Source organism: Trichosurus vulpecula, chromosome 5 (genome assembly GCF_011100635.1).
Source record: "Trichosurus vulpecula isolate mTriVul1 chromosome 5, mTriVul1.pri, whole genome shotgun sequence".
NCBI lineage: Eukaryota > Metazoa > Chordata > Mammalia > Diprotodontia > Phalangeridae > Trichosurus > Trichosurus vulpecula.
This window is the reverse complement of record NC_050577.1, coordinates 253,725,580-253,749,377: the sequence shown is the minus strand read 5'-3', so window position 1 is coordinate 253,749,377 and position 23,798 is coordinate 253,725,580. Positions and strand designations below refer to the sequence as shown.

The following is a 23,798-nucleotide window of genomic DNA, read 5'->3' as shown; positions in this document are numbered from 1 at the left end:
GAGGAAAGTGAGGGGGTTATCGAGAGGTTTTGATACAAAGAGAAGGGAGCCATGTCAAATAGCCTTGATTGTTTCCACAAAGTAAGAAGCTTGTTCCTTAGCAGAGGGGATTAGGGGAAGGACGTGTAGGAGATCTGTAGAGAAAAAAGAATTTTGTAATAGCTTCTATGGGGAGTAAGATAAGGAATCAATTAGAGAAGAGTAAAAGGGCTGTCTTGTTGCTGGGAGGGTCCATTTGAAGTTGGGAAACTGGCTGAACAAGTTGTGGTGTATGATCATGATGCTATAAGAAACGATGGGCTTGATGATCTTAGAAAAACATGGATTGATTTGAATGAAATAATGAAGAGCAAAACGAGTAGAACCAAGAGAACGTTGGTAACATGAATTTATAAAGCAAGGTGGCCCAGTGGATAGAGCACCAGGTGAGGAGTCAGGAAAACTTATCTTCCTGCGTTCAAATCTGGCCTCAGAGGAGAGGTGGAGGGATTGGAGGTTGGCACGCAGATGAAGAGTAAAGGAAGGTCAGAGATTTTGTTTAAGGAGGTGGCATATTTATGGCTAATGTTGAGATACGGGCTGTGGTCATCGCCATGTGTGGAAATATTTGAAAGTGAAGATGAAGTAAGAATCACATGCCTTAATGGATGCATAGCTACTTTCACGTTCAGAAAGACCTAGGTTTGGCAATGACCAGGCACAATTCCAAAGGACTCATGATGAAACATACTACTCAGAAGCATATTCTTTTCTTTCTTTCCTTTTTCCCTTGCATTCCTCCCTTTTTCTTCCATCTTTTTTCCTTCCCTTTCTCTTTTCTTTGCTTTTTTCCTTCCTTTTCCTTTCTTCCTTCCTTTTTTCTTATCTTTCCTTTTCTTCTTTACTTCCTTTGCTTTCCTTTCTTTCTTCCATCTTTCTTTTCTTTTCTTTTTCTTCTTTCTTTTTCTTTCCTTCCTTTTTTCTTCCATCTTTCTTTTCTTCATTCCTTCCTTCTTTCTTTCCTTTCTTTCACTTTCTTTTTGTTTTCTGTTTTTGGGGTTTTTTTTCCCCAAGGCAATCAGAATTAAGTGACTTGGCCAGGGTCACACAGTAAGGGTCAAATGTTTGAGACCATTTCCGTCCCTTTTTCCATTCTTTCTTTTATCTTTCTTTTCTTCTTTCCTTTCTTTCTTCCTTTTTCTCCCATCTTTCTTTCCTTCTTTCTTTTTGTGTTACTTTTTTTCTTTCCTGTCTTTTCTCTCCTTTCTTTCCTGTCTTCTTTCTCTCCTTTCTTTTTTCCTCCCTTCCTGATTTAACAAATGTGTAAATATGTTTTGCATGACTATATATATTTGTGACACATTTTATTTTTCTTAACCTCCTTTACTGGCAGGGAAACAAGAAAGAGAGTTTGGACCTGAAAAATCTTAAAAAAGAAAAAATACGTAAAGGAAAAAAAAGATGGTTTAAATCTCACTTCTGACATACTGACAATGGACTCTCAGCAGTGGCACTAAGTCATTTAGCCACTCAGTACTCTAGAAAACACTCTAAGACTTGAAATCAGAGAGAAGGGGTTGCTCTTCATTGGTAGATTGTGCTTATCTAGGAGTTTTCTATACTGATAAATCATGGTATAGTCTCTATGCCTATTCTTTTCAATAAAAATAAAAATCTAAATAAGAAAGAATCATGGGTCACACTTTAATAAAGATAAAAGTAAAAAAAAAAGATAGAAGTAAAGCCTTATATTTGAGACCAAAATACCAACTGCATAAATACAGGATGGGTGAGGTATGGTTAATGTGAAAAAGACCTTAGTTTTTTGTGGAATGCACACTTCAGATGAGTCAATAGTGTGGTGTTAGCTAAAAGACAAGTGCCATTTTTCAGTCCTTTCTAATTCTTCGTGACCCCATTTGGGGTTTTCTTGGCAAAGATACTGGAGTGGTTTGCCATTTCCTTCTCCAACTCACATTACAGATGAAGAAACGGAGGCAAACAGGATTAAGTGCCTTGGCCAAGGTCACACAGCGAGCAGGTGTCTGAGGCCAAATTTGAACTCAGGAAGATGAGTCTTCCTGACTCCAGGCCCAGCACTCTATCCACTGTGCCATCTAGCTGCCCTAGTGTTATCTTAATATGCATTAATAGAAGCAAACTATTCAGAATGAGAAATTTTATAGTCCCGCAGAAATCCTTAAAATGCTATTATCTTTATAATCACTATAACTCCTCTGTATTCTGCTTCCATCAGACTTTGCAGTATTGTGTTCAATTTGGGGCACCACGGTTTAGTTGACAAGATAGAGTAGGCCCAGAGAAAGCTGAGCCGAAGGATGGTGAGGGGACTGAAGACACCACTGTAATTAGAATTAGTGCTGTTTAACATGGAGGTATAATAGCTGCCTTTGACTATCTGATAGGATTAACACATGGAAGAAAGACAGGCCTTCTTTTACATGGTCCAAGGGCTGAAGCAAGAGAAAAGAATGGGAGCCAAGATTTGGATCTCAGCTTCACCTGAAAAAGACTTTCTAACAAGGGAAGCTGGCCATGAGCAGAAAGGGTTGCCTTGGGAGAATGGGGGTTCCCTGTTATGGGAGGTCTGCAAGAAGAAATTAGATGAAAAATGCCTATTGAGCATTACAGAACAGATTAAGGTTAAGATCAGGTTTGGACCAGGAGACTTTTAAGGTCTCATTTCTCTATCCATGCTTTACAGGCACAACTGCCTTAGAAAAGGACACAGTCAGATGCAGCTCATGGTCATTCTAACCCAGCAGCCCAGGAATGGCAGACAAGCTTTGGGGAGACACACTGGGGCTGACGACTCCCTTGTTCTCTGGCACAACCTGTATTTTTATTCCCCATCTAATATTTATTTCCTGGCCTAAACTCTAACCAGCTTCCTTCTTGTTTCAGATCCTTAGCTTTAAAAAAAAATCTTTTCAACTAACAATCTATTTGTTTTCTTTCCTTCCACTCCTAATTTCTTTTTACCCTCATATTGGTTTAAAAAAAGCAAAAAGAATAATACCCTTGTAACAAACATGCAAACCAAATTCTCCCATTGCCCACAACCAAATATGCAGTTTTGAGTCTTCATCTGCAGTCTGTCACTTCTCCGTTACGAGATGGGTAATAGGCTTCATCAGACACTTATCCTTTGACCCTCTGAAGAAACTCTGGTATTGACCAGGACTGGGGCTTTTGGTTTATACTTTTTGGGCTCACAACATAAACTGTGCCTGCTTCCGCAGGAGAGGGTCCTCCCTTCACTTGTTCCTGGGCTTGCCTCATCTCTGGCATGCATCGGCTCTGGGCAGAACTATGGGACTCACTGGAGGCTGAGAATTAACTTGTCACCTTACAGGCTCCTAAGCCTCTGAGGTTGCCTTGTGAGGTACATTTACAAAGTTCTGATTTAGGCAGATGTTGGGATCTGTGTCCCTGTCTCTGTCCAGAAAACACTTTGACCTCTCAAGGCTCTTTATTTGGGTGAGCAGGGGGCACCTCACTAAAGAGAGGGTCAGTTTGTTCATGGTTCATTGTAAGATGTTCATCAACCTCTGGGAATTCTCAACAGCCTAGATCAAAGTGGCTTTTACAGTGTACTACCTAGCAGGATACATTCAACAGTCTCTATCTGCCTTCTCCTTTCCCCTCCCCCCCTTTGCCTCCATTTGTTAAAATTAGCTCTCTCTGGGACAATTTGGAGGGGTTCCTTCAGAATCTCAAGGATAGTTTTAAATACTTCATCCCCCTACTCTGATTCCCCCACCCCAATTACAAGCCAGAAAAAATATCATCTTTAGTAGGGGTAAGAGCCTGATAGACAGCCCCAAATTGCATTTTTTTGGTCTACTATATCACACAGCTGACTCATAATGAGCTACTAAATGACCACTAAAACCCCAGATTATTTTCAGAACTGATGTCTCTCCATTCCATCTCCATCTCCTTCTGGTGAGGTTGTCTATTTGTACTTGTCATCAAATATTTGAAATTTATGATTCTATATAATTCTATGATACTGACCGTACCATACAATCTAGGTGAGGGTCTGTGTGTATGTACTGGTAGGAAGGGGCAGGGATTAGGCTAATGGGGAGAGGAATCCAAGACAAGTGCTCCAGGGGACGGGACTGATGAACTATTGGGTCTGGGGGACTCCTGCTTGGGTGAGCCTTAAAGGACAATAAGATCCCCTAACTTTGTTTCTTAGGCCAGAGGGCATCTTGCTTCCCTCATTTCCCTTTCCATTACGATCGTCCATTCCTCTGACCAGGATTTCTTCCCTTTCTTACTCTTTATTCAGTAATAAATAAAGCTTTTTAGAAGTTTTCTATCACTACAAAATTCTGACAACAGGAGGGAAACTGTTAACTTCGGAGTGACCTCGCTCTTCCCTAACTCTCTCCTCCATCCCCTTTGATCAGGTAAGAAAAGCCCAAATCGACACATTTGTTCAACAGTGGGTCTCTGTACATCAAAGATTGAAGGGAAGGCTATTCATAGAAACAGATGGGTAGAAACACAGCTGATAAAGAAATAAATGTTCAAAGGAGAGAGACAGGCAGTTTTCAAGGGAAGAAATACCAACGGTCAATAATTAATTGAAAAACTGTTGAAACTCTCTAAGAAAAATCCAGATGATAACAACACTGAGGCACTAATATCCATTCAATTGGCAAAGATAATTAAAAATGGCAAAATCCAATTTTGGCACTGCTATGCAGAAACAGACCCCATACGGTACGGCTTGTAGGTCTGTGCATTGGTGCAGTAAACTTTTGGAAATTAATATGATAATAGCTGACTTTATATAGCACTTTAAGGTTAAGTATTTTACAATATACTATCTCATTTGAGCATTGGGATAGGTCACATGAGACGGATAGTGTAAGTCAGGGGTGGGGAACCTGTGGCCTCAAGGCCACATGTGGCCCTCTAGGTCCTCAAGTGAGGCCTTGTGACTAAGTCCAAGTTTTATAGAACAAATCCTTGGACTCAGCCAAAAGACTGCACTTGAGGACCTAGAAGGCCACACGTGGCCTTGAGGCCACAGGTTCCCCACCCCTGGTATTAAGTCCTTAATAAGTGTCTGTTGGATGACTAATTTGATGTTAACATGTGAAAAATACCTATTTTGAACAAAATATAAATAATTCGGAGGCTATGGTTTTCTACACAATCATTAAAAAAAATCATGTTTCACCATTTGAATGTTTTTGCTATCCTTACTAAAGTTTAGAATCTTTTTTTGTTTTGTTTTATTTTTTGGATGGGGAAGCGATTAGGTTTAAGTCACTTGCCCAGGGTCACACAGCTAATAAGTCTCTGAGGCCAGATTTGAATTCAGTTCTTCCTGACTTCAGGGCTGGTGCTCTATCTACTACACCATCCAGCTGCCCCTTAGAATCCTTAAATTAAAAAAAAAAGGAACTCTTAAGCTTTGTTGGGAATGTGGCCACAGGAGGTGGGTGGGGAAGAGGAGCTTAGATAGATAAGAGGAACAGGAACCCCTCCACATCGTCCAGTACAGATCTGGTTTTGCAAATGGAGGCGAGGATGGGGGTGGGGAGAGAGGGCAATCAGAGACTGGTTGATGTGCCCTTCTGGGTATAGTATGCCACAAAGGCCTTTCAGTCCTCTCCTCTAGGCTGTTAAGAATTCCCAGAGGTGAATCATAAACAAACTGGCCCTCTCTTCAGGCTCCTCATTCGACATATGAGAATAAGTCAGAAGTGGGATTTGAACCCAGAATTAGTGACTTAAAATCAAATCATTAAACCGCATTGCCTCTTCTTAAGGAAGCAACAGAAGTGATAGTGCCCTTTGACTTAGCGATCCCACTACCCAAGACTATACTTTTTCTAAAAGGAGGCTATAAGAAGGAAAAAGAGACCTAACTGTACAAAAAGAATGATACATGCTTTATTCATACAGCTAGGTGGTTCAGTGCATAGAGTGCAGAAATTAGAGTCAGGAAGACTTGAGCTCAAAACCTACCTTAGACACTTATTGTATCACCCTGGGCAAGTCACTCGACCTCTGTTTGCCTCTGTTGCCTTATCTGTGAAATGGGAAGGATAATGACAGCACCTACCTTTCAGGATTATTGGGAGGATTAAACGAGATAGACGCGCCAGCACAGTCCCTGGCACAATGATCAGACATGTTTCAGTTGCGTCTAACTCTTTGTGACCCCATTTGGAGGTTTTCCGGGCAAAGATACTGGAGCGGTTTGCCATTTCCTTGGCCAGCTTATTTTACAGATGAGGAAACTGAGGCAAACAGGGGTAAGTGACTTGCCCAGAAGTCACACAGCTAGTAAGTGTCTGAGGCCGGATTTGAACTCATGAAGATGAGTCTACCTGACTCTAAGCCCAGCGCTCTATCCACTGTACCACGTAGCTGCCCTCTGATATACAGTAAGCACTACATGTTGGGAGTCAAGGTACAGTGGCTGATCTGACTAACGTAAGCTCAGAAGGCTCCACCAGAGGTCGGGGACAAAGAGTCCATATAAACAGGCCTATAACAGAATTATAAGGAATTTCCAGTGTGGAAACTCCCTCCCTCAATGCAAATCAGCATCTGCTCATCAATTTTGAGTCTCAGGTAGCTGAGAGGCTCAGTGACCTGCCCAGATGCACAGACAGCATGCGTCAGGTTTTCCTTGCTCTAAGGCTGGTTACTGTGCCTTTCTGCTTCTTTAGCCTCATTTTGCAGTTGAGGAAATTAAGACTCAAAAAAGTTGTCTTGTCTTGTCTGAAGTTTAGATAAGACACAGTCCTTGCCTTCAAGGTGATGGCAAACATGCTGGCTGGGACCATGGCACTCAACTCACGGTAGATGGCTCAGTAGACACAGTGCTTCTTCTGGAGTAAGGAAGACCTGGGTTCAGATCTGATCTTGGACAATTTCTAGCCACGTGACCCTGGGTAAGTCACTTAACCTTCGTCTCCTTCTGTTTCGTCAGATGTTAACAGTGCCTACCTCTCAGGGTTGTTGTGAGGGTCAAATGAGATAATAATAAAATGCTTAGCACAGTGCCTGGCACACAGCAGGTGCTTAATAAATGCGCATTCCCTTCCCTTCCTTTGTTCTTTTCCCTTGGTAACATTTCTCTGTGTGAAGACTACCAGTGATCGACAACAGGCCAGGATCTGGATTGATCATATAACCTTGATGGCATTATCATCATGATCTGAACAAATCTGCCCGTACAATGGAACGTGCAACACGTGTTAGCCGTAGCTAAAGGCACAGGATGATCTGTGAGGCATCTGTGTAATAATTGGTATGTTCTAAATCTCATTCTTCACTCTAGAGGAGGGAGAAACAAGGCTTATGCCAGCCCACTCAGGGAAGCATTATGAATCTCTCAAACCCCTCCCTATGGTACAATCACGCGTGTTTCCGAGGGAAATGACTGGAGAGTGATGAGGCCTTTTTCCTTTCCATGACTGGAAGATATCTATAACTGTCCATTTAAGGCAGAATCAGGAAGAATAAATGTTACCTAATGTTCTTACTTCACATATAGATCTACTCTTGGTTCTTCATCTTGTCATTATTTATTTCTGAATGCTCTTATGGTGACTTCTTAATACATGACAAAAGAAATGCCCAATTCAGAATGACACCCAAAACTCAAACAAATAAAAAATATTCCCCATGTAAGTAGTTCTCCCCATGCTGAATAACAAATATAATTCACATTCAGTGTGGTCCTGACAGAGCCTCTATATTGGAAAACATCATGCAATCATACCTGCAACATCAAACTCTATTTCCAAAGTGACCTTGCTGGTGATGGAGGAATCTCGGAGAAGTTGACTGGCTTCCTCAAAGGTGCTGTCTTCGGTGGGGATTCCATTGATCGCCATCACCCTGTCTCCGATTTGCAGTACTCCGCACCTAAATTCACAACTGTATGTTACAGGTCTGACACAGAAGGGAAAAGAGTGCACAGTGACCAAGTTAAGAGCCCCAAACAAATTGAATTAGAAGTCTAATGAAGCATGCTTGTAATTCAGTTCTTTTCTGCATCTTACAATATTAGGTTTGTAGCAGGTGCTAAGGACAACGGTGCCTTACACAAATCCAGGCGGTGGCCAGAAAAAAAAATTCAAGAGAGGAGATGAGAGTACTGAAGTGTCCCAAAGAAGTAATGAATAATTCAGCTTGGTAGTATCTGCCATGATTGGATCTGAACTAATACACAGCAGTGATGAATGTGCTTTCCCCCACGGCATAAAAATTATTAAAGTTTAAACTTCAGAGATTTTCTTATGGATTTTCTCCCTTTAATTAATATAGCCTCCAGTCCCCTGATGGGAAAAACTGAGAGATAAAGGCACCGATGCTTGTTATTCTTCTCAGACTCGATCAAGAACATCAAATTTTATTGTCAGAACAGAGAGTTCATTATGGTCCGCATTTCCTGCATGCGGCAGGGTTCCATAAGTTAATAACCATCCAATGGTATCCAACATCAAACTTCTTCAGGAAAGCAGAAAAGACAGGTGCCCTCATCTCCAAGTGTCTCACCTTTCTGCTGGGCTGTCAGCTTCAATATAGGAAATCAGTGGTGGAGAAGACAAAGTCTCAGTGGCAAATACACTGCCTTGGAGCTGTATCCCGAATCCGACCACCGGATCGGCCGTCAGCACTACCTCTGTAGTTTCAGTGTGGACAACCTGCCCAGCCAAGCCAACAGTGCTGGAAGCCAAAGATACTATAAAGGAAAGCATATGAGAGGAAGAGACCTTAAGTACAGGCAGATCAAAGAAATGCAGGTGTTTCAGGACGTGTTCCCCCCCTCAATGATACAAGTTTAAATTCAGGGCTCACTAGCAAAAATTTCAGAAAGGTTCCTTTATCCTTTGTTAATTGTAAGACAGACAAATCCGCCATTGTTTACCTCATTTCAGCTGGAGAGTCTCCTTCTTGGGGGACTTACTGCTTTCTCTTTGTAGGAGCACAACCACACAGTAGAAAGAACAGTAAGAACTGGGAGGCATTCTAGTCTTAGGTTTGCCACCAACTTCAATGCTTAACTTTGACCAAATCCTTTCATCTCATCTGTAAAATGAGAGCTGGACTGGATTATTTTTAAAGTTTCTTTCATCTGTAAAATTCTATGCCCATGTTTTACTGAGTTTCCATAGACTAATAATTTTATTTTCGCCCTTAGGGAGGAAAAAAAAAACAACCAACTGACCCAAAGTCCAATGTCTCGGGATACAAATTTGCCTTTGTCCATAGCCTCACACCATTTTAAAAAGGAACATTATGGTTATATAAACTCTAATATCAAAATTATGTCCATTAAGTATTCTATTCCTCCCATTATATCAAATGACTCTCCAATCTACTTCCTGGAATCAACATTTGTTGCCCTAGGTAAAAGAGCCTTTCTATTGCTATCTCCTCTTGTATTTTCATTCTTAGCTAGTTCAGCCTTACCCCTGGTCTAAGCTTATACCATCTCAGCTGGCCAAATTATTATCTCCCCCAACCCTAACTCTGCTGTCTGTGATGAGCAAATTCCATCTCTAAGCAATTGGTTCCATCTCCTCCTTTAGCTGACACTTGGCTATTCTGTCTTCAGTGAAAGTGGTTCCTTTTTCTCTTCTTCCATTTCTTCTAAATTATGGGTAAGGCTATTTAGTACATCTTGGGTCCTCTACAATTTGACTTCTGCTTATACCATCCTCTTCCCTTCCTGTTATCTAGCTTGTATCTACAGATCTCTCTAGAATACTCTCCCTTCTTTATGACTTCAGTCATACAGATTCATTCTCCACCCTGTCTCCTGCCACTGCTTTCAGTGAAATTTACCCTCATAGCCATGGTCCTGTTTACAGCTGCTGAATGCACTCATCTCCACTGACCTTCACCCTCACTCCAACTTAGTTTATCCATCTATACTTCAGCAGGACTTCAGACCCGTTCTATTTTCAAAATCTCAAACACTGAAATTTCCATTTCTGACCACAATCTACCTTACATCCCAAGTCTCTCGTTCTCTCTTTCCTACTGAACCTGGTCTCTACCATTTTGACCTCTGGCTTCTCAATGCCATCCTCCGGCTTTTACTGGCCTTCCTCTCCAACCTGGATCTAAGAACAACAGCAGCAGCAACAGCAATAATATTTATAACAAGAATAATAGTAAAAACAATCGTTTTTAGCATTTATATAGCAATTTAAGGTTTGTAAAGTGCTTCACATGTTATCTCATTTGAATCTCACAACCATCCGGTGAAATAGATGCCATCATTATCATTCCATTTACAGGTGAGAAAATTGAGGAATAGAGAAGTTATGTGACTCATCCACAGTTATGTAGCTAGTAAGTTAGTAAGCCTCGGATGATGGTTAGTATGTTTTAGCAATAAAGTATTTTTTTTAATTAATGTATGTAATTTTTTTTAGACATAATATCATTGCACACTTAACTAAGGCTGGACTTGAACTCAGGTCTTTTTTAACTCCAAGTCCAACATTAGCCACCATATCATATAACTGCCATGATCCCATGGTTAACAATTTTAATCATATACTTGAATGAAGTGGACTAGAACACTCTAGAATAGCTTTTCCCTTCATTGTTTGTCATACAGGCATACTTCTCCTTACTGTGCTTTGCAGATATTGTGGGGTTTTTATTTTTACAAATTGAAGGTTTGTGGCAGCCCTGAATCAAGCAATTCTATCAGCACCACTTTTTCCAACAAGTATTTACACTGTGTCACATTATGTCACATTTTGCTAATTCTTGCAATAGTTCAAATTTTTTCATTATTATCATATCTTTTATGTGACTGGCAATCTTTGAGGTTACCATTCTAATTGTTTTGGGGGAACCGACTGCTCCACCAACTGGCCATTCCCCATCTCTCTCCCCTTCCTTGGACCTGAGATATAACATAATGAAAATTAGGCCAATTAATAACCCTAAAATAAGGTCCCCTTCTTGCTATCTAATTCTGCCTCAGACTCCTTCTAGCTGTGTGACCTATGACAAGTCACTTAACCTCTGTGAGACTCAGTTTTCTAATCTATAAAATAGGGATGATAATAATGGCCCCTCCTTCACAGAGTTGCTGCGAGAACCAAATGACAAAATACATATAAAGCACTTTACAAAACCTTAAAGCACCCCATGAATGTTCTTGTTGTTGTCCTTTTTTTTATTACTTTTGGGAAAGATATTAGCATTTATCTAGACTTGAGTGGGGCCATACTTGATTCCTTCCTTTCTCTGGATCTGCTCCTAATTCAGTGAGTTGCAAGATTCAGGCAATTCTCCCTTCCCAATATCCATCTTCATTTGTCTCTGCTTTCCATCCCTCTGCCACCTAGTTCAGCCCTTGGATTCTCCCCTGAACTACGGCAGTCACCTCCTTACTGGCTGCCAGTGTCTCTGGTACCTCTCTCCAGCCTGAATGTAGGTATGCAAAATATTCCAACATTCTTCAGAAAGTGTTAATAAATTAAGTTCACAGCACTGAAAAAATCACACATTGTAAAAATGTTCAAGGACCTTTCGGCTCTGGGATGCTACAATCATCTCCAAAAATGTCTTGGGATTTCTTGAAATTTGCAAAAGGAGTTTTCTGAAAACTGGTGCAAACCGATGAAACTCATACATATTGAATTCCTGAAACCTACCGTCTGTTGCTGTTCACTGTCAAATAGAGAAAGAATTAGGAAGAGGCCAGGAATGAAAAGATGAATTGAGGATTTCCATATAATGAGGGAAAAGAAGGAATGGACTTATGCAAAGCAGAAAGCAACACGAGTATGTTTCCTGAATTTCATCGATGATGGCCAGGTAAGTTAACTTGGAAGGGAAAAAAAGATAACATGTAAATTACGAACCTATAGTTCAAGAATCTGGCTGATGAATTAAACTGCTCCTACAGTCATCATTAGACTGAAAGCATTTAAGTTCTGGTTAGAAACACTTAAGTTTTTTCACTAATTAGAATGGAAAACACTTATTCTGGAAATTTTCTGCTCAACCGTGTGCATTCCCTATTACAGTCCATATCTTCCTCACTCATTTCTACTGGATCTAACCATAAAAACCCATGTCTAGGCAGGGTGGTATAGAAGAAAAATTAACAACAATAACAATAACCTGTCTATATAGCATTTTAAAGTTTACAAAGCACTTTATATATATGTATGTATGTATGTGTGTATGTATATATGTGTGTGTGTGAATATATGTACATTATACATATACATACATACACACACATATAGTCATCTCTTTTGAACCTCACAACAACTTGATGAGATGAGATTCCAAGATTTTATTAATTCTCATTTTACAGATGGTGAAATTGAGGCACAGAGGTTAAGCAACCTGCTAATGGTCAAAAATTCGCCCATTAGATTGAGAGCTCCTGGATAACAAAGACTGTCTTTTACCTTTCTTTGTATCATCAGAATTTAGGCATATAATAGGTGCTTAATAAATGTTTGATTGACTGACCAACAAAGCTAGGAAGTGTCAGAGGTAGGATTCAAAACTAGTTCTTTCTGACTTCAAATCCAGCTGTCTATTTACTACAGTGTCCTGCAGGGCTAGATGTGGAGTCTGGAGAGACATGAATTTGAAACTTGTCTCTGATATTAGCTATATGTGGCCATGGGCAGATCACTTCATGTGTCTTATCCTCAGTTTCCTAATCTGTAAAATGGAGATAAGAATAATCGTATTACCTAGCTTTCAGGGTTGTTGTTAGGATGGAATGAGTTAACATAGTGCTTTTTAAATTAAATTAATTTTAAAAAATAATTAAAAATTAATTTTGGACAATCCTAAAGGTCATTACACAGAAAGTATGAGCTTTTAAAAAGCACAGAAGGGAATTCAAAACATTCAAAAATCATATCACAGCCTGACTTGATTTTTATGTTTTGGAATTTTATAATTTAGGGACCAATAACCTTGTTAGATTCAGATGGGATGCATCAGAATTAACCTATAAGAGGAGGCCATTGATCACACATCCTTCAACTCTCTGGCCTTAGCAAAAGAGGTAAGGATGTTGATGGCTGCTACTAGCTTCCTTTTCCACTTTGTGAGCACAGGCAGGCAGGGAACTGGGTAAGAGGAGGCACCTTCAGGAACATGCCAAAGGAAATGCAGAATTTGAAAGGTGGAATGGTCATCTAGTCCAGCCTGTGCAGGAAAGGAATCCTCGCTGTAACACTGCGTCATCTGGACTCTACTGGAAGACCTCCAAGGAAAGGATATTCACCACCTCTTAAGGCAGTTCTTTCCACTGTTGGAAGTTTTTCCTGACATCGAGCCTAAATTAGTATTTTCGCAACTTCCAAATATTGCTCCTGTTTTTGCCAACTGGGGCCACAGAACAAGCCTAATCTTTTCTCTATGTGACAGCTCTTCAAATACTTGAAGACAGCTATCATGGGCCCCTTGCATCTTCTCAAGGACTAAGTTCCTTCCACTGATCCTCACATATCATAGCCTCAATGCCCTTCACTGTCCTGTCTCCAGTTCATAAATGTCATTGTTAAATCATGGTGCCCAGAAGTGAAAACAAGTTTCTGACAGGAACAGAGTACAGAGGGACTATAACCTTTATATTCCTGGAAGCTGGGCCTCTATTATAGAAACTTAGAATTACTTTAGCTATTTGTATGCCACATCCTGGTGCTGACACACTGAACTTGTAGTTCACTAAGACCCCAAGCTCTTTTTTCAGAACTGCTATCTGTTCATGCCTCCCTCAACTTATATTTGTGAAGGTGAATTTTTTGTACCCAAGCACAAGACTTTAAATTTTTATTTTTATCTACATTCATCCCTAATTTTCCTAATTATCTCATCACTTTATCAATATTTTTCATCAACACTTATCCCTAATTTTCCTAGTTATTTCCTGATTCTCATCATTTTTCTCTAAATTTTTCCTGAATATCACCATATTAGGTTCAGTCCAATGCTTTAGCTTCTCAAAATCCTTCTAGATCCTTAGTTGGGAATTCACTGTTTTAACTACCCATCCCAACCTTTCCATGACTCCAAGAAGCTGTAAGTGGCCACATCCTGGTAGACCGTCTTTGCAGATTGGCTAAACCAGGCTGAGGGTAACCCACAGGCTTCAAACCCATCAGTGAGTTAGTGAGGTGTCTACCCCAAATATGTGAAGACTTCCCCTGGTGGAATGGGCAGATGAGAACAATTTGTTCCATAGGCCACAAAGATGGCTGAAGTAGGTACTACAGAGCACTTAAGAGTTTGGTCAGACATGGAAGACGCTAAGTTCATCCACTGCATCCTGGGCCATTTCCAGGCGTCTTGACTTTTGTCTTACCACTGGACCTCCTTAGAAAGGTGAGGCTGATGCTTTTGCACAACTGTGCTCCACTTGATTCTAACTCTTGCGCAAATCAAGACATCACCTGTGACATCATTGGTCCTCTTTGAAAAAGAAGGGTGAACAACAATGAATTTGAGGAGCAAACCAGATAGGCTTTTTATCCAAGTCATTGATAAGAATGTTAAGCAGCATAGGGCCAAGTACAGAACCCTGGAGTCACTGCTGTCAAACCCAAAAAGAAACCATACAGAAGGATCCCTGTGGGCCACATATTGACTTAGAAAACCACACATTGATATTATCTACGTTTTATTATATTTTTATTTATTTTGTTCAATATTTCCCGATTACATTTTAATCTGGTTAGGCAGGCACTGGGGGGTATTGGCAAGCAGCAAGGGAGAGAACATATGTGATATCTCTGCCTGGGATGTTCCTTTGGAGACCTCTTGCTATTTTGACATTAAGCCATTAATAATAATAATAATAATTGCCAATAATTATATAGAACCTAGTATGTACCAAGCACTATGCTAAGTGCTTGACAATTATCAACTCATTAATCCTTACAACCACCTTGGGAGGCAGGTACTATGATTATCCCCACTTTACATTTAAGGAAACTGAGGCAACAGATTAAGTGATTTTTACCAAGGGTCATACAGCTAGTAAGTGTCTGAGGCAGAATTTGAACTCAGGTCTTCCTGAATCCAAGCCCAGCACTCTATGCCACCTACCTCCCGTAATGACTATTCGTTGAGTCCAGTCATCCAGCCAGTTCTGAATTTTATCTACTAATCCAAACTTCTTTATCTTTTACACAAAAATAGTATGAGCTGTTTTATCAAAAGCTTTGCTAAAATCTGGGTAAATTACAGCCACAGCATTCCCCTCATTTCCCAGTTCAGCAATCCTGTCTGGAAAGGAAGGGAGGTTAGTCTGGCAGTCTGCTCCTGTTGAAGCCTCCGTGCTGGCTCTTCATAATCGATGTTTCTCTGTCTACATGTTCGACAACCATCTCTTTACAGACTCACTCTAGAATTTTCCCAGAAGCCGTAATCAAGCTCACTGGCCTACAGCTTGCAGATTCTGGTTCTCTTCCCTTTTTGAAAACTGAGATGATGCTTGTCTTTCTCCAGTCTCATTGTACCTCTCCCATTTTCCATGATCTTTCACATCTCCCTGATGGCGGCTCGGTAATCATATCGGCCCGTTCTTTCCAAACTGGAGGATGTCCTTCATCTCATACAGGTGATTTTAATTCACCAAGGACAGTGAGGTACTCTTTTAGTGTCTATTGCCTTACATGTCTTGGGCATCGGCTACCTGTTAGTCATTTTTTCTTCCATACAGCTCCAGGGTAAAGGTCATTCCTCTTTTCAGAAGAAACAGAAGCAAAATAAGAATGGGGCAGCTCTGCCTTTGTTCTGTTGTTAGTTATCATTGTTCTGTCTATCCCTTCAAAAAAAAAAGGTACTTGCAAAGTCACTGTAAAAAATGTATGACTGGAAGAAAAGGTCAGTACTCACTTCCATCACTTGCTCCTCTTTTTACTGAAGGAAGTGAGGTCGGAATGATAGGATGATGGGATCTGGATCACCAAAAGGAAAAGATCGTGTCTTTGAAAGCAACCTAGTCCCTGAATTTTCCCATACATTTCAGCAGCCCAGATCATTGGTACCTCTGTCCAAGGCAATTGGCCCACTCCAGCCCACCTAATCACTTGACAATTCTTAATCACTTGGCCCAGCCAGACTACTTTCATATACTGGACCACTCCTTTATCCCATTTAGAGAATCTAATTAGCCTGATAGTCTTTTCAATGTTACATCTGGCTCTCTCCAGACTATTTACCACTCCTTAATCCCACCCAGATCTTTTCACTGTTCCTTTTTTGTATATAAGTATCAATCTCACCCCCATCAAATTGCAGATTTATTAGGAATCTAGCCTGGTCTGTTGGTTTTATAATAAACCTTGCTACTTTGACTGAAAGAAGGCTTGGGTGCTTGAATTCTTTCCAGGCGGACTCTTCCTGTATCCTGACATTTTGGGGTTCCCAACTTTTTTCATCCTCATATTCTTTCAGTGGCAGTTTTATGGATTGGCTCCAGTTTCTGTTTCCTGGTTCCTCTTCAGTGGAGTCGGACTATTGGGTTTGCTCTCCAGAAAACAGCAATAGAGGGGCTACTCCAAGTTCCCACTACTGGTTGCCATACCGCTGTAAGACTGGCTTTGTTCCAGCACCTCAGAACTGAAGCCAGGGAGTGTTGACTAGATCCACCATTTCTCAAGGCCACCATTACCTTGAATAAGCATGCCTTCTCAGTTCTACAAATCCCCTAGGGTGGGGGGATGGGGTGGGTGGAGGTGAGATAGGGTAGGAGTGGATGGTGGGATGGGAGGGGGAGGGGAGGATCAGTTCTCAAACCTCTACTGCATAGATGATAAACTACTTAGGCTGGGGATATTCTGTACAGGTTAGCAAACAGAAAGTTTTAGGAAGAGACCAAGTATAATCTTCTCTAAGACCCAGCCCCATGGCTTAATAGTTTTTGCTGTTACAGTACATATATTACACCATAAATGCTTTTGTGGTGTGTAATTTAGGAGAATGAGTATTCTAATAAAATGAGAAGCATTTAATAAAGCATCTAATACGTACCATACGATGGGGTTATAAACTAAAAAAAAAAAATATGAAACAGTACCTGCCCTCAAGAAGCTTCTATTTTATCAAAGGAAACAACATGTATACATATGGCATATGCATAATATACACAACATAAATACAAGTCATTTTGGGGGGGTGAGCATTAACTAGTAGCTGGAGGGATCAGGAAAAGCCTCATGTAGGAGGAGGTGGAGCACTTCATCTGAGCTTTGAAGGAAGCTAGGTTGCTAAAGGGTGGAGGTGAAGTCTAAGTATCATTCTGTCAGTGTGCTAAGCCATGTGATACAGTGGGAGAGACAAGATGTTCCAGTGGAAAAAAATGTTGGATCTGGAGTCAGAGGACCCAGGTTTCAGTCATGGTTCAACTATCAAACTACTTGTATGGTCTTGCATACATCACTTCACCTTTCTAGTCTTCAGGTTCTTCATCTTTAAAATAATGGATTTGGACCAGAGATATCTAATTTTTCTTCCAATTCTAAATTCTATTCTCATGTGACTTTCCAGCTCTGCATAAAATGTACTGTGGGGCTTTTGTCTCTTTGCTGACAAAAATAAAGAATTTTAAAATATTGGATGAGAGTGTTTTATTCTTTTCGGGCTGCGGCATTGCTTTGCATTTCAGCCACACATGAGAAATTTGCATTTTACAGGCGATAGTATCAATTTTTCACCAGTATACAGATAGACTTTTATTTTATTTGTTGTTACTGCTGTTATCCTCCATCCATAAAGAATGAAAAAAATGTCAAAACCAAAATAAAGAGGAGGGAATAAAGCTGGCAAGAGTCACAATAAACTTTTTATTACTAGTTAGTTGTTCCTGAGAAAACTTGTCACTGGTATCATTTCAAACCTGTGGTAGTAAAAGGTTCATAGCATCCTATACCATCCTTTTATTGCCAGAATTTGGGATAGTATTAATTTTTCAGATGTTTCTATATAAGTGCAAATAAGTAGTAGCAGCAATTTATCATCATTACATATTTAGTTATTAATTTTGTTAACTAGACCTATTACTTTATTGATAGAGGGAGTTTCTAGTTAGGAATGTCCTCTGCCAGTATAGACTGACATCTACACAAGTTACACCCATTTACAACTGGGTGGAATTCCGAGCTTGTCATGATCAGATTAGGTAGGAAACAATCTTCCTTACCCATCTGCTAAGTAAAGGAAATGATTCCATCTTCTTTCAGTTTTGGGGTAATCAGTCAATTCTTTCAATGAATCTTTATTAATTAGAGCTGTATAGGGTACTGGGAGTTTAAATTACTTGTCCAATGTTAAGTCAGAAAGCAGCCAGAGACATGTCTTGTACTTGGGCCTTCCTGATTCTGAGACCAAATCTTTATCCACTATGCCATATTGTCTTATAAATTTATCATATGATTAAAACAGATGCAGACATAAGCACTTTTGAGATACATTAAGACATATCCTTTAAGTATATGCTTTTAAAATAAATTCTGGCTAATGGCCATAAGAGAAAGTAGGGAATTAACAAATTAATGGGTTGTTGCTCTGCTTACATTCCTATGTGAAGAAGAGTCATTTGCTAATTTAAGAATAATTTTGAGTGACTAGAGGAAAGAGACAGAGCTTGAATCCTTTCCATGAAATTAGATATGCTTGAAAAATCAATGCACGTTTTCCTTATCTTGTGTCTACTAACCATCTTAACTGAAGAGGAATTTCTTGCTAAACATAAATAACAGCCTTTAAAATAGAAATACAAACAAACTTAGTCATTTTTCTTAATGCTCTTCCTTGTCATGGACATGAGTCCATGTTTTCTAGTGATTAATATGACATATATGTACATGGTACATACTCATGGTATTCACATGTGTCTATGTACATGCTACATATTCAATATTATTCACATTGACAATGTTCACAAAAATAAATATGGCAATGTACTTTGGTGAAACCATTTTACATTAGTAACTGAATGGCAAAATACTTTCTATTGACTCTGAAGACATCACAAATACAGGGTGTCCCTAAAATCTAGACACATGGGCAAAAATGCATATTTTGAAATATTTGGAATTAACAGACCTTAGACCCCTTGACTTCTTTTTCTGGGGTATGCCAAAGGAGAAGGCGTACTCAATGAAAATTACAGGTGCAACACACTTGATTGAATGCATAAAGAGTGAGTATGCTAAAACTGACAGCAATGTGGAGTTATTGCAACGAGTTCACATGAATCTTGCAAAGCACATTAAACTTTGCATCACAAATGATGGAAATCATATTGAAGATGTTATTTGTTAATATTCCAATTAAATAAAATGTTGTTGTAAATTTCATTCATTTCATTTCTTGAAAATATGCATTTTTGCCTATGTGTTCAGACTTTAGGAACACCCTGTAGTACAAAAACAAAGCTAAAGGATAACAGCATTTTGTAGGATGAAAGGATCATACATTTAGAGGTAGAATGAACTAAAGGTCATCAAATCCATTCATTTATAGATGAGGAAAGTGAGGCTAGAGGTTAAGTGACTTGCCCAGGATGACACAGGTCTTCCAAATTCAAGTTTAGTACTTATTTTTTTTGGTCTTTGTATCTCTCGTGCCTTACATATAGTAATGCCTCAGAAATGTGCTGGATTGAACTGGGTTTAAAAAGTTAGAAGGGGACAGAGAGTAAACACTTTTTTTAGTTTGTTAATTTATTTATACTTTGTTTAAATATGCCATATGATATATCGAGGGTTTTGTGTATTATTTTATTCCATAGTTTAAATATTTTTGGTGATAGTAAATCTAAAATAAAAAAGAAGGTAAAGATACCACAACTGACATTTTCCTGTGGTAAAATGATAAAACCTGTATGTTAATATGAATATTGATATCCTTGACAGGCCAGGAAAAAATGCAGAATGAGAGAAATACACACACACACACACACACACACACACACGCACGCACGCACGCACGCACGGAATTTGCTCCAATGCTAAATAGCTGACTCAGAAGCATTTAGGAAAAGTTCCAGATTCTAACAGGTACTTGCTTCCAACTTGACAGAGCTCAGTCTCCCTTCTATTGTCTTATCCCTGCTTTGCTGTCATATTAAATTTGCCGTCATATTAAATGATGTCACACCATTTACAACTGAGGGAAATTCCTAGTTGGGCATCATCAGATTACAAGGGCAACAACCTTCTTACCCAACTTAGAAGCAAAGGAAATAACCCTATCTTCTTTCAATTTCTTTTTTAGGTAATTTCATTCCATTTTCATTCAATAAACACCATTAGATGCTTACTGTATACAGAGGCCCTGGGAAAGGATGAAAAGTTTAAATTTTTTTTTAAATCCCTGCCTACCCAGAGCTCATGGTCCTTTAAGGACATAAGACACAAACATGAATAACTGTAATACACAAGGGGAGTGCATTAAGGGTTTGAAAGACAAAGTGCTACATGAGATCCAATGGGGGGAAGGCCCTTAAAAAGTAGGAAAATTGGGGAATGTCAATTAGAACAATATCTAACAAATACAGCACTTTCAGTTTTGCAAAGAGTTTTGCATATGTAATGGAAGTCTAACACAGCCAATGGAACATGTGAATGGAGCTAAGCTGAGTGTTGGGGTGATAGAGCAATACCTTAATCCCCTTGATGGCAGCGGGGCAAAGAGTCTGCATCAAAGAAAAATATCTGCTACACCAGAAAGAGCCACCTGCTCAGTAAGTTTTAAAGGGAGAGATAACCTCTGAGATTCTTGCTCCCTTCTTCCTCTTTCTCGAATGTGGGGCCTGGGACTCTATTCTGATAGCTCTCTCTTGAATTTCTCATTGGTGGTGGGGAGGGCTTCCTAGCACCAATGGAGGATGTAAGCACATGGCAACAAGCGTATGTACTGTCTAGTTGAGCCTGAACCTGGACCTCGGACCTCTGGTTGTCTCTTTTGCTTTATGTTTCTTTCCCTGAGCACAGATGACCAAACTGCAAACCTGAGATGGATGTTTCCAGCCTTCATTACAACCTTGGGAGTTTAAGAGTTGGGTAGCTCTTGGGTTCCTCAAATAAGTACTGGCTGACTTGTGGGAGGTACTCCATGAAATTACTACAATGCTTCTATGAGCAGAAGATGACCTTTAGGAAAAGGATGAGCCCAAGCTATGCTCTGGTTTGTCAAGAGGTATGGACTTCTAGCAGATTTTTCAGACAATGCTCATGAAAGTGAAATGGCTGTTCATTAATATCACTTCCTTCCATACTCAGCTTAAATCTAACCTTCTGCAAGAAGCCTTTCCCAGTGTCACTTTAACCCCCACCCCCAGGGCCTTTCCTCTGAAATTACCTCTCATTTACATTATATATACTTTTTATGTACATAGTTCTTTGTATGGTGCCTTTCCATCAGAATGGGAGCTCCTTGCCTGTCACTGCATCCCTAATACTTATCACAGTGCCTGGCACATAGTAAGTATTTAAAAAATGCTTGCTGATGGATTGATTAGGTCTCACAATCCTATAAAAACAGGATATCACCATCCAGACATCATTCTCTTTTTATAGATGAAAAGACTGGATTTTAGAGTAGTTAAGTGCCTTTGTTACGGTTGCACAGTAGCGTCAGAGGTGAGATTTGAAGCTGGATCATCCTTACAAATCTGGCATCCTGTCTTCCATAGATGTTGGGGTGGCAGGGCAAGGATTACCACAGAAGATAACCTGCTCCCTGGCCCTAGCACCAACATTAAAATCAAAATGAATATAACAGGTTTGGCAACACAGTATAAATTAAGTATATAAGGGCAGAAGGGATGACATGAACATAGTTGAATTAATTAGGGTAAGGGGGTGCCATATTTAATCATCTAGCTTCTCAGCATGCATCTCTGAATGAGGTGTTCACATAGATCACCTCTCCCTCCATACTGCGTAAAGAAGTCCTTAAAGGACGTGGCACTGGACGTTAAAGAGTGGGTAGGAATTTATCAGGCAATGATGATGTGGAAAGGCATTCTAAGTACAGGGAATAATCTGAGCAAAGGTGTGAAACTGAGAAAACACAATGCATGTTTGAGAAGTAGAAAGTAGTCCAGTTTGGCTAGAGAGTAGAGTAGACAGGAGGCAAAACGATATGAGGCTGGATAAATCAATGGTGGGATGGAAAGGGACATTCACAAGAAATGCACACACTCCTCTCTATCCCTCGTCACCAATTATCCAAATCCAAGCCCTGACACATGTTTAATTTCTTTGGTGCTTAACCGTTCCGATGGTTCCCATCTGCAGATAATCACAACTGGTATTCCAAAGAATGGTCTTTGTGAACTAATGTTCATTTATCCTCAGTTCAGTTAGGGTGGGTAGTTATAAAGTATTACCACACTTCAGAGCAGAAAACAAACAAACAAAAAGATTTCGAGTCCAAAGGCACACGGAATGCTATAGTAGAACCTAGAAACCAAATCAACCTTAATTTCTAAATAAGACTGTGTCACACCAAAGAAAAGCTTTCCTTTAAATAAATTAGAGGCCAAGCAAGCTCAAATGAACCAATACGATTTAGATATAAAATCAAAGGTATCAACCTCATTATGTGGACCATATAATTTTAGCTGCCTATAACACAAACTGGTATCCCTCTATCATAATTTTGTCCCAAACACATAAAAGGCTTCCCCTATCGTTTTTAGCATCTAAAATATTAATACCTGCTAATTTTCATCCATTCCTTCCCCTGCGCCCTCTGTTCCCCCCCAGCTGGGGCATGGACTTCCAGGCCAAATGCAAAAGATTCCCTTTTCCACTTACATGAGCTTTTGAAGTCTTTCTTTTTCAGTCTCCTCCTCATCATAGTCCCGCGCGGGCTGGTAGTGTAGACACCTCGAGGTAATGTCCCTGTGTTCAGGGAATTCAGGCTATACCCACTCATGGAGGTAGGAGAGATGGATGAAGACACCATAGCTGCTGTAAGAAAGTAGAAACTTGGCATAGAGAATTCTTGGACAGGGTGAGGTGTTGTCCACACCTGCTAGCCAGTAATAAATCAGAGAAATATACATGAGGCACAGGGATAGGATGGAGGCATCTCACAACAAAGACACAGACCAGGCCTCTGATGATTTAAATGTAAGACCTAACAAGTCCCTATGATCTAGTTGGAACCCTGGAGACACAGTGAAAAACAGATGGTACTAACATCTTCAGCATCAGACAAGACACATTAAAACACAACTTCTTCATAAGCAATACATTCAAGTGTCAATTTTTCTTTACAGGCAAGTTGTGACATGAACTTCACAGACACAGATGATCTATCCACATTAACTCTATATGCTAGCCTGAACTACAGTAAATAACCTTGTCACATGAAAGCAAAGCATTCTGAATTTCCATACCTTTTCTTAGCAACCAAGGCTGTCCACTTGGAAAAGAAAAGGGTTTAAAAGATGTCAGAAATAACCTTTCATTGTTATGAGAAAGCATGACATCCATGACGACAAAGACGGAATGAGAGAGCAGGAGAAGTGGGGAGAGGAGAGAGAGAGAAAGAAAGGAGAGGAGAGAAATAGAGAAGGGGGGGGGAGGAAGAAGGATTGGGACAGGGGAAGAGAGGAGGAAGGGAAGGGAGAAGGGAAGAGGGGGAAGGGTGGGGAGGGGAGGAGAAAGAACTTTAAATTAGAAGCCAGGAAGGGAAAGCCTGGAACATTACGAGGGTTTTTCGGAGGAGGTGGTTTCTGGAATTTCCAGGCTGCCATCCTGCAATGGTCAGGGCGGTAGGTGTTATAA

At 40.0% G+C, this 23,798-nt stretch overlaps 1 protein-coding gene across 1 annotated transcript in view; it reads right to left on the bottom strand.

Annotated features, from left to right (window-relative positions):
- The window catches only part of GRIP1 (glutamate receptor interacting protein 1), a 338,240-nt gene that overhangs the window by 119,651 nt on the left and 194,791 nt on the right, over positions 1 to 23,798 (bottom strand). The window contains exons 10-12 of the mRNA XM_036760738.1: positions 22,821 to 22,976; positions 8,542 to 8,728; positions 7,763 to 7,908 (exon numbers count right to left, since the gene is read on the bottom strand). Of these exons, the coding sequence (XP_036616633.1) occupies positions 7,763 to 7,908; positions 8,542 to 8,728; positions 22,821 to 22,976 (489 nt within the window). The remainder of the gene's footprint in view (positions 1 to 7,762; positions 7,909 to 8,541; positions 8,729 to 22,820; positions 22,977 to 23,798) is intronic.